This window comes from Rhamphochromis longiceps, linkage group LG20 (genome assembly GCF_057381845.1).
Source record: "Rhamphochromis longiceps isolate RC_006_pf linkage group LG20, R_longiceps_female_GT1.1, whole genome shotgun sequence".
In the NCBI taxonomy this organism is placed as follows: domain Eukaryota; kingdom Metazoa; phylum Chordata; class Actinopteri; order Cichliformes; family Cichlidae; genus Rhamphochromis; species Rhamphochromis longiceps.
Genome location: NC_140576.1, coordinates 14147622 through 14164887, shown reverse-complemented (window position 1 = coordinate 14164887; position 17266 = coordinate 14147622). Strand labels below are relative to the sequence as shown.

General features: G+C 41.2%; 1 protein-coding gene across 1 annotated transcript in view; it reads right to left on the bottom strand.

Annotated features, from left to right (window-relative positions):
• The window catches only part of LOC146645071 (LHFPL tetraspan subfamily member 4 protein-like), a 38001-nt gene extending 21010 nt beyond the window's left edge, over positions 1-16991 (bottom strand). Inside the window, exon 1 of the mRNA XM_085394712.1 lies at positions 15698-16991. Within this exon, the coding sequence (XP_085250838.1) occupies positions 15698-16106 (409 nt within the window). The 5' untranslated portion in view covers positions 16107-16991. The remainder of the gene's footprint in view (positions 1-15697) is intronic.
• Positions 16992-17266: the final 275 nt, after the last annotated feature.

Here is a 17266-nt window from a genome sequence, read left to right as displayed (position 1 = left end):
TTTAAACAGTGTAACATGTTACCAGTGAGGTATGTAATGGTATAGAATTAGTTGATATGGATAACTGATATTTAAAAAACAATATCCATCAGTTATTGTTGATTAGAACTGGAAATTAGCATTACATGTACTATTATTAAATTAGTATTAGTACATAATGTTGCAATATAACAATTTAGCAATTTCGACATCCTGATGGTGCGGAAACCGTTTGAGGCGAGATACTAAAACCCCCCATAAATATTTCTAACTCCTGGCATCCATGTGGAAGCAAACCCCTGCAGTTTTCAGTCCAACGCAGAGCAGCGGAGTGGAAAGGTGTGAACATGAATGCACTGAGAGATCACCATGTCCTGTCTATAATGTAATAAAGCTGTTTGAGGTCTGCCCTTTTCTCTGCTACTGTGTCTAAACCTTGGCCTGCTGTCCTCCTATATAATGGACGGCCTGGCTTGCTGATATACAGAGCTTTTATTAGTGCTGAGACCAAGCCTGCTTTGTGTGTGTGTGTGTGTGTGTGTGTGTGTGTGTGTGTGTGTGTGTGTGTGTGTGTGTGTGTGTGTGTGTGTGACAGAGAGAGAGAGAGAGAGACTTCAGTGTTAGTATGTGGACTGCTGAGGGGGCACTTTGCAAGATGTTGCTGCCGCCAGGGTTCACTGGCCCACTTGGCACAGAGCTTTTCTTTTTTATTTCTTTCAGTTTGGTTGTTCACTGTAAATTTTCTCTGTTTTAAATTAAAAGTTGTTGCTTATGTACGCTGCATATGGTTATACGGTACTGTGTACGTAGAAATGTACACATTTTACAAAACTGTAGACTTTGTCTTAAAGATTTGTGTTTACTGAGCAGGGCAAAACAATGTGTGAGCACAATGCCCAAGTAGAAGAAGAAGAAGAAAGTGTGTACATTATTGTACTTTATTGAGCCCCGTGGGGAAATTGCTCTCTGCATTTAACCCATTCACTCAGTGAAGTAGCCCTCATAGTAGAGCTGCCACAAACAATGATTTTGATAGTTGATTAGTCTACTAATCAGATTATGGACATAAAACGTACAGCTTATTCCACCAGCATGCATCTGCTCTTATATAACTATCATTAGCTTACAGCTTGAAGTGTTTAAGGTATGTGCTAACTAAAAATAAAGACAAGATGATAGTTTTTCTTTTTAATTTTAATGAAATTTGCAGATTGTCTCAGTGAAGATTAATAAACTCAGCTGTCTGCTCCTTGCTATCTAAAATATAACAGGACACTTCTACCATCTCACAATTCTGTTTAATCAGTTTTCTGTGTGACGTTCATTCAGCTGTGTGAAAACTATAACTTTAATCTCAGCCAAACTGATTTACTCAGGAACAAATAAAACATTGAAAAAAGCCAAACAATAAAATTTTTAAGTTATCTAAGTGACTTATATATCATGTTTAACCTGAGTAGCGAAAGATGGCAGGGATCTGAAAACGATTTGCCAGGAGTTTGTTGTTCTCGCCAGCTCTAGTGAGCCTTGAACCGCCGGCCAACTAACTATTGAGCTGGTGGGTAACAGACGTCTCTGAAAACAAGCACTTTTGCAAATATGTGGTGTCTTGATAAACCAAGCAGATATTTGAAGTTTACACAGTTACATTCTCACCTGAAAATATCTTAAAAGTTTATTTTGTGACCCAGAAAGAGTAAGAACAGTAATATCTCAACTAACTAGCTGCCGCCATTGTTGGAAACTTTAATTGGCTGGGCCGCACTATGAATTCTGGGATAGGCTGGGCCACAAAGGATGAACTCGACCCATCCTTCAAATCTTGGGAAATGAAGGACAAATTTGTCAGCTGCATTTGTCAGAGTCTTCGAATTTGGACAGTCTCCGTCGCATCGCTGTAACATAATCGGCCTACAAATGCGGCCTCAGGAGGATGCAGTCCATGAATTTGGACACAGCTACGATACCGGAGATTGCGTCTTCTTCTTTGGGGTTTAACGGCAGCTGGCATCCTTGTTCATGCAGTGCTGCCATCTTCTGTTTCAGTCCATTATTACACTCATAAATCCTACTGACAGAGGCGCCCTGGGGCTGCCCTGGGGCTGCCCTGGGGCGCCTCTGTCAGTGCGCCCCAGGGCAGCTGTGGCTACAATGTAGCTTGCTGTTGCCTGTGTGTGAATGGGTGAATGACTGAATGTAGTGTAAAGCGCTTTGGGGTCCTTAGGGACTGAGTAAAGCGCTATACAAATGCAGGCCATTTACCATTTACTACTAATTCCTACATCTTTCAGGATCTTACAAAGCTTCAAATGACCCGTCGACTATTAAATTAGTCGTCAACGATTTTGATAGTCGACGTAATTGTGACTAGTCGACTAATTGTGGCAGCCCTAGTTCATAGGTGTGGTTAGTTCATTGGTGATTTACTAAAGCTGTCTTCTAACACAAGCGCAGTTGACCCATTTCAATATCAAGTGCAAAAAAAAATAAAACATGCTTTTTTCTGTGTTAAATATTAGCACCAATATCAGTTTGTGTGCTCGATTTAAACATTCTCCTCCCTGTATTTTGCGTTTTGAGAAAGGAACTCCCTTAAATATGCACATGCAGCAGGAGCAGTCACAAAAATCTGTGAAATTCCACCTCCCTACATGCAATTTTGTCACTGCATCCCTTTGTAAATACCAAGCGTAGCTTCATGTAGTACTTTACAAGTACTTTAAAGCTGCAAATGAAAACACTGCAAATAGTGATGCATGTAAGAAGGAAATTCTCTACTGTGGCCACATCATCTACTTCTTCCAACTCAGATGGAAAAACTCCCAGTTAGCTCTTACAGTATGCTTCATGTTTTCCAGAATTTGGCTGAACATTTAAGTAAAGCCATGTACATTTTACAATTCATCCTCCAAGTTTCCAAGTTCAACTTTATTGTCACTTCAACCATATACAGTTTAAAAATACACAGTGAGGCGAAACAACGTTCCTCCAGGAACCAAGGTGCTACAAGACAAGTTAGTGCAAAAAAAAATAAAAAATATAATATATCTAGTAATAATATTGTGCAAAAGAGCATTTACAGGTTGGTGTGTGCGATGGTTTGGTGGTGTAGGTCAGTGTGTTTGCGCTTTGTGTTGGTTAGTCAGTCCAGTCTCAATGTTTTGAGGTATTTGAGTTAAGCTGAGTGATAATGTTAGTGTATGTGTGTGTGTGCGTGTTTATCAGTCAGTCCCTTTTTGCTGAGGAGACGGATGGCTTGTGGAAAAAAGCTGTTGCACAGTCTGGATGTGCGTGCCCGAATGCTTCGGTACCTTTTTCCAGATGGCAGGAGTGTAAAGAGTGTGTGAGAGGGGTGTGTCCGATCAGCCACAATGCTGGTGGCTTTGCGAATGCAGCGTGTGGTGTAGATGTCCTCAATAGAGGGTAGAGAGACCCCGATGATCTTCTCTGCTGTTCCCACTATCCGCTGTAAGGTCTTGCGGTCTGATATGGCACAGCTCCCAAACCAGACAGTGATGCAGCCGCTCAGGATGCTCTCAATAGTTCCTCTATAGAAGGTGGTCAGGATCGGTGGTGGAAGCCGGGCCTTTCTCAGTCTTCTCAGAAAGAAGAGACGCTGTTGGGCTTTCTTGTGCAGGGAGCTGGTGTTGAGGGACCAGCCGAGGTCCTTCTCCAGGTGTACACCCAGGAATTTGGTGCTGTCAACGATCTCCACAGAGGAGCCGTTGATGCTCAGCGGTGAGTGGTCGCCTCTCGTGTCCTCCTAAAGTCAACAACCATCTCTTTTGTCTTGTCAACATTCAGAGACAGGTTGTTGTCCTTACACCAGTCCGTTAGTCTCTGCACTTCCTGTCTGTACGCTGACTCGTCGTTCTTGCTACTTCTATCAGCAGTCACATCATCAATAAATGACCAGTGACCCACTTCTACTGTCAGCCATACATATCCATGCTGTAATATTGCCTCGACCATGTTTAACAGATGGTGGTATTCTTTGGATCATTAGCTGTTTCTCTGCTTCTCCATACTTTTCTCTTCCCATCATTCTGCTACAAGCTTATCCTGTTTATCGGCTACAAGTTTGTCTTGTAGCAAGTATCACATAAAGACACCCAAGAGTTATATGGAAAAAAAAATCTTACATCTTTGATGCTTTGTATAAGGCTGGCATCCTTGGTGCCAGTATGAATCTGAAGAAGTGTATTTGTCTTTTTGAGAATTTTTGGGAGTACCTTTTAGGAGATTTTCTTTTGTTGGGAAAGATGACCTACTATGATTTATTATGGTGCAGTTTGTGGATTTTGAAATTTGTCTGAAAAGCTAAAGTTATTTTGAAAAAGTGTAAGGAACTTGTTTGCTGTGGGGTGTCAGAAATGTCTTAAATAAACAGCAGGAACAATATGAATTTAAAATGAATGTGAAATTTCATACAGAAGATATCAGTCACAACATTAAAATCTCACTGTTACTCTGCCTCATTGGGCATGTACCCTTGCCAGTGTGTCTGACATCAGCAATGTTGGCAGGGGATCCTTTGGGTTCTGTGGATCAGGCTTGTTCAGCCATATAAAGCATGGATGTGGAGAGTTTAAGCTTTTGGATGTGTACCTTGAACTGCTCCTGAGCAGATTTTGTGGGTTGGTAGGGCTTAGAGAAGCCTTAGTTTTGTTGTTATAATCTGTGTGGTTGGACTAAACAATGCTTGGGTTGATATTGATATTGATACTCCAAAAAATTAAAGGATTTTTTTTCAAAATAATCAGATCTCAAAGGGGAAGTGAAAAGATTATGTGGCAGACTAGTCCATGTTTTGATGACTATGCTGCTCAACCCACAAATGCTTTTCCTTGTAAATGTGGAACCATTTAGGAGGATACGATGAGATTTTTCAACAGTATAACATTTATTACCAAAAAGCATTGTTACAACAAACAAATAATCAGCCAAACACAAATTTCCCTCCTTTTTTGGGCCAAGCCTACGTTGTTGCTACTAACTACACATCAATGAGATGTAAGACTTTGTTTCTCACTCCTGCACAGACACACACACATACACAGAGAGTGACAATGATGAGACGGGTCAAAGGAATCCATTATTCAGCTGTTAGGATATTTTTAGAAACACCCCAGTGACTTTGGAATTATTTATTAAGTGCCTGATAATTAAAACATGTACGTTTGGTTGGGAAAGCCAACCAGAAATCTCAGAGAGTGAAAGACACAGAGAAGGAAAGAGGGAGCAAGAGGCAGGGAGACTTTTTCTCGCTACATCTCTCTCTGTCTTACATACACACACAGACACATATACATCTCTTTAAATACATATACATATATATATATATATATATATATATACATATGTAAAAAAACTCGACCACTGCAGCATTTATTTAAATCTACTGTGCATGTGCACACATGCTGCATGGATGCACACAGCCACATTAACTGCAGAAGCAAAAACAAAAAAAGAAAAGAAAGAAAAAATAAATACATAAAAAAAATACATAAAAAAACACCACACTGCCTCAAGAGAAGAAAAGAGAAAACGTTCTCATTAATCATTCAGCTCTCACACCATCATGTACACATTTACCCGTTGTCTCACACAGTTGCGAGAACAGATGTGTGTGTGTGTGTGTGTGTGTGGGGGGGGGGCAAGATACACACAAAGCATACCATCAGCACGCACATGCAAATGAATTTGCTGTGTTTTGCTCCCTCGCGTTCTGCCTCTCCTTCCATCACATGCACACACTGTTACGCACTCTTTCTGCTGCTCTCTTGCTTTCCTTCAGAATCCTTGTAAGAACAAAAACGGACAACAAGGAAAAACAGAGAGAAACCGAGAAAACTCAAGCTGCTTCACCAGAAAAACAACTGTGTTCACTGTTTGTACAAGAAGGAAAAAAACAACATTTTCCCTTTCAGAGTCAGGACCAACAACATATGTAGGGTGACGTTACTAGAACTCTAGTACTAACTCTAGTAGGGTCTAGTACCAAAATCATTTGCAGTGCTCGGTGATTCTAACTTGTAGTGACGTCAAAATTGATTGTTCCTGCATCTGTGACAGCCCATGAGATGGAAAGGTCATCATCTGCCTAATTCTGCAAGTCCCCAAGGACTGGATCTCCTCCAGCAGCACATTACATTATGTTCTTGTAAGTATTATATTCACTGTGGATATTATTATCAACACGTGTAGCTGTATTAAGTAGTTGCAACATAATAAGCAATGAAATTCTTCTTCTGCATGACTGGAGTTCAAAACTGCATTTTTCTATTGTAGAGGTGGAGAAACTATCAGTGAACCTCAAATTTATAACAGTCTTTCCAAAATAGCTGAGTAAAAAGAGAACGCAATCATATGCAAAATCTAACTTTGAGTGAAAAAAAGCACACACAGCACGATTTCCTTTCAAAATTGTAAACATGTTAAAAAAGAAAAGAAAATGAAATTAAGTTTACATTTTGAACAGTATATTCTTATTTTGCTCTGGAGACCTAACCTTGGTGTACTCCAGCTTTCATCCAGAGTCAGCTGAGATAGGCTCCGCCTCCTCCCTTCTCTGAATTGGACGAGACATTAACAAAATGGATGAATAGATGTTTATTCTCATTGTGAATGTAGATTAATTTGACACAGTTTTTGTTTTTAAAAAGTTGAGCCTGGACATGTTTCCTAACAGTTTTTTCTTATTATAAGAGCAGTTAGAAAAAAGTCTGGAGGAGCTGAATGAATTTCCACTATTAATCTAAGCAGTAAGAGCGAATGAATATTGGAAAATTTAAACCCAATGCAGAAGCACTGCAGTGAGCAGTGAATGTAATTACTCAAGATTATTTATATAAAAGTATATCTCCTATGACCATTTTTTTTAGATTATTTGCACTGTGGTTACTCAGTGGTTCCACATCTATAGATGAGCTTTTCTTCACCCTTCCTCCAAACACCTCTGCTTTTTGCCTCAGTATCTGTTAGACTAATTCTACAGGTCATTTATTTCCATGACATTCAGACTGGAAGCAAAACTATACCCCCACAAGATCTTAACTTTACCACAGAGCCCACACACACACAAACACACACAAATACACACACACACACACACACACACACACACACACACACACACACACACACACACACACACACACACACACACACACACACAGAGTTATGCTGAACAGTCCCTGACAGGTTGTTTCTCCCTACACGGCTCCTCCCCTGTGCCACAGCCCATGTCCTGCTTAGTTCTGTTTAATATTGCAACAGCCAAGGTCAGATGTGAAAGAAGGATAGTGGACTGAACTGATGGAGATGGGAGTGAGAAAGGGAGCAGTTGAGCTCTACGATTAACTTGGTACTTTCCTGTTCCTCCACCTCTCATTGCCAGAGGGATGCAGGAAAACAGGAGGAGGGTGGAGTGAGAAGGTAGTTGATGGGTGAAGTGACCTCGCCATCTCTGTGAGAAGTAAACGCTGAAATCCTATTTGAATTTCCTCTGAGGTTCTTAGACTAAATTCATCTTTGTTCAAGTAAGGTGAATTAAAACTAAAGTGCTAGCCATTTTCCCAGGAGCATTTTCCACTGAATTAATCTAAATCCAAGCAAAGGTGTGAGCAGAGAAGCTATTCACAGACCTACAGTGCTTTGGGGAAATCTAGCCCTCCACTTGTTCCTTTGTGTGAAGAAGGAAAAAAACTGCAGTTTAGTCTAGATTCTAAGTGTAAAATGATCCCATTATTCACATTCCCATCCAGGTGTGACACAACTGGGGGAAGATGGGAGGAAAATCACCTATTAGCATGTGGCTGTTGATTCTCTATTGGCCCTAACCCACTTTTGGAGCTTTTGGTTTGGATTGTAAACTGAACATTTCTTTGTTTAAGTGCAGTCCCTGATCAATTATCAATAGGGTCTGTGCAACAAGAAAAGTGGAACTGAGATGCCATTTGGATGTGATTTGTCTCTCTAGAGGAAATTTGGCGATTTGACTTTTTATTATTTGTGATGGTGCATGTTTTCAGACTAGTCTGAAGCATGTGTCGCTGTCAGTAATACTTGTAATTACATCTAAAATTCACCTACATTTTTTAAGCCAACTTTAAATTCTGGTGAGTTAACTGACCAAATATGGAAATATTTTATACCCCACTTCTCCCCTTAGCACCCTGATGAAGCTCAACCCAAGCATCAGAATGATTAGGAGAGGTAATTTAAGTAACTTTGGATGTGGTGTGGCTGTTAGTCCCGGGGGTTGATCTGAGTATTGCAGAAACTGCTGATTCACTGGGATTTTCCCTTGCAACCATCTCAAGGGTTATTTCCAGCAGCTTGTTGAATCTAAATTATTGTGATGTTACCTATTGGGTTGTAGACCTTTTTCACAAACTATGACGAGTGAGGGAAGGGTTTGAATATGAAATCGAGACACTTCAAGCTTCAAAAGGAGCACAGGCCATTGCTGGCTCTCCCAGCGGTCTCGGCTCTGCCTGATTTCCCCACCCGAGCCTCTTTGCTTTGAATTTGCCCTCAGTGATTCTCTAATAGTCTTGTCTTCTGGTCTAGATTTCGTCATACCATCCCAAACCCTTATCCTTGGAGAGAAGTGGTCCAAATTTCTATGGCCTCTGGTAGAAGGTGGCCACACATGCAAACTCCACATAGACAAGCCTCCAGTAGATGATGGATTTGAACCCAGGAAAATCTTGTTTTGAGGCAAAAGTGCTAACCACCACACCACCCTAAAAACCATATATTATTAAATGAACATGATGCTGCATTAGATAAGACCTCAAATCTATGACTGACACCATAAATTAATTAGAAAAGTGTTCACTGAGGTCATAGATCATGTACTGCCACCTGCTGGCGATAGATTACAGAACACACATTTAAGTCCCTGCACTGGTTTGACTTTTCACACCCTGAGACTACATCCATGATTTCTTTAATTTATATATATAGCACATGATTCTTCACTAATTACATATTCTTATTGCATAGTAGTCTTAGTTGGTACATGATAAATAAATTCCTAAACAGAAGCCAATTGAGGCTGTTTCTTTGGCTCGTGTCAATTCTTAATTCTTGATGGCATTGATTCAACACGGTGCTGGAAACATTCTTTAGACATTTTAGTCCATACTCACATGATAGTATCACACACTGTATTGTAGATTAGGCCATAGAGTAAGCTAAAGTTCTTTAAGAAAAAAAAATACAGTCACATTTCTGTAAATACTTAAAGTTCTTGGAATTGTTCTCATACAGCTATGGAGCACTTTTTCAATACTTTGCATTCGGCTGATCAACCACTAGCCTAAATGCTTTTCATGCTAACATTGATGAGCTTTGCAGTGGATGAGGGTTTTGTTGTTCGGCCATCTCTTGAAGCATACAAGACCATCAGCAGGATGTGGACATACTTGATATAGTCAGGATAGTTAATATGCATGATTACATACACAATATAACATAATTAAGTGGGCAAGCTTTGTAATACAGAATTAAGCCCAAAGATAACTGAATAACAAGCTACTGTGACATAGTTTTGCTTCGCGATCCAGGCCCCTGTTTTAGCACAGCAGGATTTTGTGATTCCAGTTGAGTGTACGTAAAAGACAACTCTGGCCTATTTTTAGCTTATAGGTGCCAGTACACACTGTGTCAGCGTGCTCTGCCAAGACTCCCACATCTCAGTGTTTTGAACCATGTTCCAGTTTCTCCTTTTATCTTCAGTTTTACCAATACTTAACCAGTAGGTCCCACTAGTTTCCTGACTGGACTAAACACTTACCCAGAATATAGGACAAAACCGCAGTGAGAAAATCGCTGACCTGTGTAGATGTGTGAATGTGTCTGCAGTTTCAGCTGATGGAAACACGAGGAGATGTTTCTATTTAATCTTCTTGTTCCTATAGCACACTCTAAGTGACCAGCAATATTCTGGCTCAAACTGATACCTTTTGGTTCATTTAGGCCAATCTGAGCCACCAGCGGTTCAGATTGGCTCTTACTGTATTTACTGTGGTACAGTCTGTCACTGTTCTGTGCCAGCAGACCTGCTGCTGCAACCAGCAGGGCAGAGGGGATGATTAAATGATCATTTTCAAGGTGGTGAGTGGCATTCTAGATGCCTTCTAGATGACTTACATTCGCCACAAATCATATGAGTCCACAGAAAAGATAAAAAAAACCCCACTCAGTAACTTTGATCTGTGCTCACAAATTAAAAGCAGAATATCAAAGAGGAAATAAAACTGACATTTTATAACTATATATAACCATATTTTATAATTTTACCATATAAGATTAGCTATCTTATATGGTAAGCAATAAATTCTGGATCTAATCTTCCATCCTTTTTTTATACGACTTACAAAAGTAATGTATTTGGATCTTTAGAGAGGGACATACAACCCTTTCGCCATAAAAAAGAACCTTTATGTAGCAAATCTTCAGTTTTTGTTAATTTTGTTCAACAAAGATTTCTAAATCATCAGGACGCCTGAGGGCATTGGATGGTGGACATGAAGGGGCGTTTATCTGTTGTTTCAGTAGACTCAGGACTGCTACATTGATTTGATGCACTTGATTCCTCATACTGCTTAATTCTTATGTACACTGCTCAAAAAATTAAAGGAACACTTTGAAAACACATTGGATGTCAACTAGGGAAAAATCATGCTGCATCTATATACTGATATGAACTGGGTAATGTGTTAGGGGAAAAAAGGATGCCGCATCATTTGATGGAAATGAAAATGATCAACATACAGAGGGCTGAATTCAAAGACACCCCAAACATTAAAGTGATTTTCTGAAAGTGACTTATGTTGACAACATGAGACAATAGATGGAGTCCTGAGGATCTGATCTCCAGATCTGGACCAGGGCATCACTGAGCTCCTGGACAGTCTGAAGTTCAACCCGGTGGTGTCAGATGGAGCGAAACATAATGTCCCAGAAGTATTCTGTTGGATTTAGGTCAGGTGTGTATGGGGACCAGTCAGTGGTATCAGTTCCTTCATTCCTTCATCCTCCAGGAACTGTCTGCATACTCTTGCCAAATGATGAAGTGCACTGTTGTGCACCACCAGGAACCAGGGGAGGATCTGACAATGAGTCCAAGGATTTCATGGGCCTGTGAATAGGGCCCACTAGAGGATGTGGGGTCCTCAGGCCAGCCTCATAAAATCTGTTTCAGATTGTTTGGTCAGTGACATTGAAACGAGTGTCCTCCTTGAGGTCATTTTGTAGCTTTGGCAGTGCTCAGCCTGTTCCACCTTGCACGAAGGGGCAGACACTGGTCCTGCTGATGGGTTATGGACCTCCTGGAGGAGGTGGCCTACCTGTTTCAGGTAACTTAGAGCGAATGCTATAGAAATGTGAATTTTGTAGTACTTTGCCTCTGTAATGCAATTTTTTTGTTAATTTATACTTCTGCTTTTTTAGGTCGTTTTTTAGAAATGCCACTGGTGATATTACAAACCCAAACCCTATTAAATGGGAATATTTAATTTTTAAATCATGCGGCCATGTCTTGCAATCAGGAGACAAAGAAAGCAAAAATTCTGAAGCATTAAAAACTTTACACTTTTTCCTAAGTGTTTTTTGCCTCTCTCTAAAACAAGGGTTTGGTAGGGTTAAGATTAGGGTCATCAACAATGATAACTTATATCTCACAGAGTTAAGAAACATAGTTTGAGGTGTTTTTAGGAAAATCAACCAGTCTCATTTCAGTTTATAAAATGTATTTACCCAATCATCTCTAATAAAAACATTTATATCTGCCTCACATTCAGATTTTCTTAATAGCTCCACAAACCTATTTTTTTTTACAATCCCCCGTTCATAACGTAACAGCCACAGAACACAACTTCTGAACTGTAAAAGGAACCACTAAGCGTACACTCATCAGCCACTGTATCGGATACACGTGTTCAACTGTTTATTAATGCAAATTTCTATTTAGACAATCACATGGTAGCGACTCAATGCATTCAGACATGCTGATGACTCGCTGAAGTTCAAATTGAGCACCAGAATGAAGAATGTTTAAAGTGGGTTTAATGTGCCATGTTTGTTGGGACCAGACACGTGGTCTGAGAACTGCAAAACTGCTCATCTGCAGAGATTTTCTCACTCAACCATTTCTAGAGTTTTACAGAAAATGGTCTAAAAGGTAAAATATACAGAGAGCGACAGTTTGTAGGCAAAAATGCACTGTTGGAGTCAGAAATCACACAAGAATGGCCAGACTGCTTCAAGCTGAAGGCAACAGGAACTCAAATAACTAGTAGCTACAACCAAGTATGCAGAAGAGCATCTCTAAATGGATAACATGTTAAACCTTGATGCAGATGGGCTACAGCAGCAGATGACCAACTGGGTGCAGCTGCTGTCAGCTGAGAACAATAACTGAGAGGAGATTCACATCAACCGACAAATCTACAGTAACTGTATGATGCTATGTCTGTGAAGGTTCTCAGTCATCCAGGTCATCCAGTCAAAGGAGCTTGCAAAGAAAAGCGTCTGGAGATTGGGACCCACACCAAGTTTCGCACCTTGGCTCAGGCGATTAGAGGACCATCAGGAGGTCCTTTTGTCCCTCTTTGGGGGGTTACTCCCACTAGGTTTAAATCTGGGACTCCCCACCATTTGACCTTAGAACTGAAGAAGCTTCTAGGATGAGAGGTGAAACGTCTTCAAGCAACTTAAAGAAGTCCAGACGCTTTTCTTTGCAAGCTCCTTTGACTGTATGATGCTATCACATGACTATGGACTAAAATCTCTAAAGAATATTTCCAGCACCATGTTAAATCAAAACCACAAAGAACTGAGTATTAGTGTTTGCTAATTGGTTAGCAGCTGGTCTTTAATCCATCTATTAACAGTATTTGGATGATAAATCTGTAACTGATACTGATGAAACTATGCAAATGTTTAGAAAATAGGCACCCTGTTGGATTAAAATGAACTGACTTGCTATTATAAAGTTGTATCTGAAGAGCACATAAACTGTATTAGATGTATTACACTCCTTGATCTTTCAATTGAGGTGTTTTCAGTAAAATCAAGTACCTATTCATGTTGTCTGCTTCTACAAAAGTGTGAAAGAACAAGTCGTTCTAACAAGCTCATTGGAATTAGATACCACTATTGCAACGAGCAAGTTTATGAGGTTTCTTGTATTATTACAAAGTGGAAACCATAGCAAGTGAGCCATGAATGAGCCAACCACGTGAAGTTACAGAGCAGGGTTGCAGACTGCTGAGTTACATTATTCATATTAGCCACGAAAGCTCTGCTGACTCAATAACTGCAGACTTCCAAACATCCTCTGGCATTAACATCAGCACAAAACCTGTGCACCAGGAGCTTCACAGCTTAGCACCTCCTGTAGGTGTGTGTGGCCCAGCACTTTTGTTCATAGAGCTTAAATTCAGGAAAAGGTTGTGGTTTGTTTTAAAATGTCATGACTTAAGAGTAAGGCCACCCTAGCACCACATGTGTGTCACCAGACCACATGTACATGAGACACCAGCAGCTCTGACTGAACAACAGTGTTCACTGATCCGTGATTAAAATTTTACAAGACAACAACTAAGAAAGGCAGATTTCCTTTTACCCACATTCTTATGTAAAACATTAGAATCTTTCCTCATAAAAAGCTCCTTGCTGTTGTTGTGCTTGATTAATTGTGTGCGGGAAAACCGAGGTTCAATTTCTATTAAGCCATACGGGTTTTGATAAAGAAAGCAAAATCTGTACCTCTGCTGTTGTGTCTGATTCCTGCTGATTTCGACACACTCGGCACAACAGAGGACAGAGTGGGCAGATGAGGATGAGGAAAAGAACAATACAGGAGGAAAAAAAGTGCTGATCTCTTTCTCTCTGCTTCCCCGTCATCCTCCCTCCCTCTCATTCAGTATGCTGACTGTTTCTGTACAGAAAACTGACTCCCACGCTATTCTGCCTGGCCTATTTATCACATTGATCAGCTTATAAAGAAATCAGATATACACTGGAGGCTCGCTAGGAGAACTGCTTATATGAGACGGATCATGAATTTTTCTTCTTTTTTTTTTAGCACCCTCTGAGATTCACTGCACCGAGCTCACTTTACTCATTGCTCCAATCTTGCTAACGTGGTCATCTCATCATAAATGTGCTGACAGTTTTTCTTACACAACAGTCACAAACAAAAGAAACAACACAGAATACAAAATTTCTAAGTGTATATTGTTAGCCAAAACACAACAAATGGGAACAAAAATGTGACCCAAAACACAATGAAGGGTCTGTGTTATGTTCGCTAAAACACCACAAATAGTAACAAATTCACGTTAGATAAGAGGCTGTGGTTTCTTTTATTCCTTTATTTTATTTTGATTTATTTTTTATTCCAGCTTCTCAAATAAGTATTTAATTTAGATTGCCACTGGTCTCTTGTAATCGTGCATCTTTTGTTGTTTGCTCATTTAAAAATCCTTCCATAGGCTAATGGCTAATGCCATTAAATGTCAGGAAACATGCAGTAATGCCTGGAGATGAACCTCTGGTAATCGCAGACATCCTGATCTTCCTTCCAGTGACGGGTGATATTTAAGCGATTCCAAAAAAAGAAAAAAAAATCCCTTGTTTCTACTACAGCACCATCTCAGTAAGCATCTACAGTTGTGGCAGCCACACAGATCTAAACTGAACCGTCGAAGCTACGTCTGTTCTTCCACATCCCAAGAAGACAGCAGGAACTCAGTGTGTCCATGTGTTTGGAAAAGCCACCATTTGTCCCTAATCATTTCTAAGTGTAATCTAACAATCTAACCACAAAGAAGGGACAAAGCATCTCTCCCCTGAACACAGTAATCCAATCGACCGGGTATCATCCCTGAAAATAGCAACAGGGCCCGTTATAAGCCCTCAGTCACAGCAATTCACATCTCCGTCGCATCGCACATATCACACCCGACCTCATCATATCCTCTACAAACGGGTGGAGTGAGTGAATGAATGGCATTTGCATTACATCGGCATAAAGCAGTGATCCTGCCGCTTTCCTTACAGATGCTGTGGTGTATCCTCAGAATATCAATGCTTACGTTCTGGGGAGCTCCAGCTGCCTGCCTTATTGCTTCCAGTGCGCTTCGCTAAAATGTATTCCTACTGTCTCCCGGCTGTCATTGCAGGAGTTTAAAAATAAACAAATAAATATATTGGAATAAAATCTGTATTTCACCTCTAATAAGATGCAAAATGAGTCATAGCCTATACACCCCTAAAGACTACACCTTTCACCTTTCTCATTCGAGAAGTCAGGAGATTTTCCCGAGTCTACGGAGGCTTGAGCCGCTGATTCTCAGCACTCTGACCTCACACGTCTCCCTTGTTTTGTAATCGTTTTGAACATTTTCCTATAAGGTTGCATTGTTACGATACCTTCCGTTATCTAAGAGAGCCCAGCGGATTTTAAGTGGCTATCCATTTTTACGTGAACATTATCATTATTATTTTAAAGACCAGAGCCTTGGTGAATCCATCCTTGAACACAGCAACACCAACACCAGTGGTTGCTGCAAATAAAGCAGAAATGCCAGATTGGTTTGGGGGTGTTTTTCACCTGATTACGTTTCTTTGGTTCCCCGCGACTCCAAACACACTTTCCATTCTAAGCGACACATGGCACAAACATTGGGGGGATGCCTACCGCACAGCAGCTGCATCCAGGCGCAGGTCTTGTAAACGGTGGAGGTGTTGCAGAAGAAGAAGAGTGCCATGCAGGCGATGCAGCTGAGGATCAGCACCATGGACAGCAGCACGAACACTGAGGCCGCCTTGAAGGCTCCGGACGGGATGGAGCTGAAGTCGGAGAAGCTGCCCACGCAGGTGAGCTCCCGGCTGGGCGACGGCCCGGTACCCACGCAGTAGTGGAAGAGGCCGAAGTAGCCGGCCTGCGGCGTGTTGACGCTGTCGCCGATCCAGTAGGGCTGGATGAACACCACCACATTGACGATGGCGAAGCAGATGGTGAAGATGGCCCACAGCACCCCGATGGCTCGGGAGTTGCGCATATAATTGTCATGGTAGATCTTGGAGGCTTCTTGGGAAGGCAACATGTTTGGTCGTTTTTTTTCTCCCCTCTCCTTCTTCTTAGATATTTTTTACACCCCCGTCCCGCTTCTTCTTTACACTCTCATATATATATATATATATATTTTAAAAAGATGTAAAAGATGTAAAAGCCCCCGCACAGCTCGACACACCTCACTATTCAGATAATCTCTTCTCTTCTACACGAAAGCTAATGTTTCCCTCGCTTTGGCTGTTTCTTGGCTGTTAAAAGGGCCTACATAAGCACACGATAAAACCAGACCTGCACATATGTGTGTGATCTTACAAGACTACACATAGTGGGGGGGAAAGAATAATGGGAATGCTACATTGAAGCAATACAAAAATCATAGCCTACCTATACTCCTAATGAATAATTTACTAACACCAGTGATTCAACATTGCTGTCTAAGGCTCGTTTCCTCAGGGCTACACTATAAATGATTAACAATTAAAAAAATCACAATAGGATTTCCCCCCCTTTATTTCACAGTCGCTGGGTGGAGGGGGTTAAAGCTGCTTTTCCATCCTCATCCATCAGTCCAGAGCTGTCTTCATCATGATGTCCTTTTATTACCATCCGTGAGATGAGATGCCTGTAGCGCCAGCGGTGGACCCCCGTTTTTAGCTTCCCAGGGATCCGCGGGGTGCTCCCCTTCCTCTGCTCGCCTCTACTGTCCACGCAGCATGTGGGGGGAGGGAGGGGGGCAAAAAAAATCAAACGCGGTGAAACGAAAAAGGGAAAACCAAAAAAAAAAAAAAAAAAAAAAAAGATGGAGACCAGCCTTTAACACGAGCCCTCTGTCAAATTTCAACAGTCCTTTCTCGTAAATCCGACATCCTCCACCGCCTCGACTCCATTATCATCGTGCTTTTTGTCGCCTTTATCCAGTGTGTCTCAGACCTCTCTCTCTCTCGCTTTCTCCGTCCTCCTCCTCCTCCTCCCGTCTCTCTCTCTCGCTCTCCCTCTCTCTCTGCGCGCCCCCCGAAAGATGCTGATGTTGTACTGATGACAGCGCTGGAGCGCGTTCACGTAAGCGGGCGCAGCAGCAGCATAAGGGGTGGAGAGGCGTGGGGGGCGGATTTGCATCAGAGCGCGTCTCAGCCTTTCTTCACCTTAAATTTGAAATCACACCAACAAATATTCCGGACCCACAGTGACCAC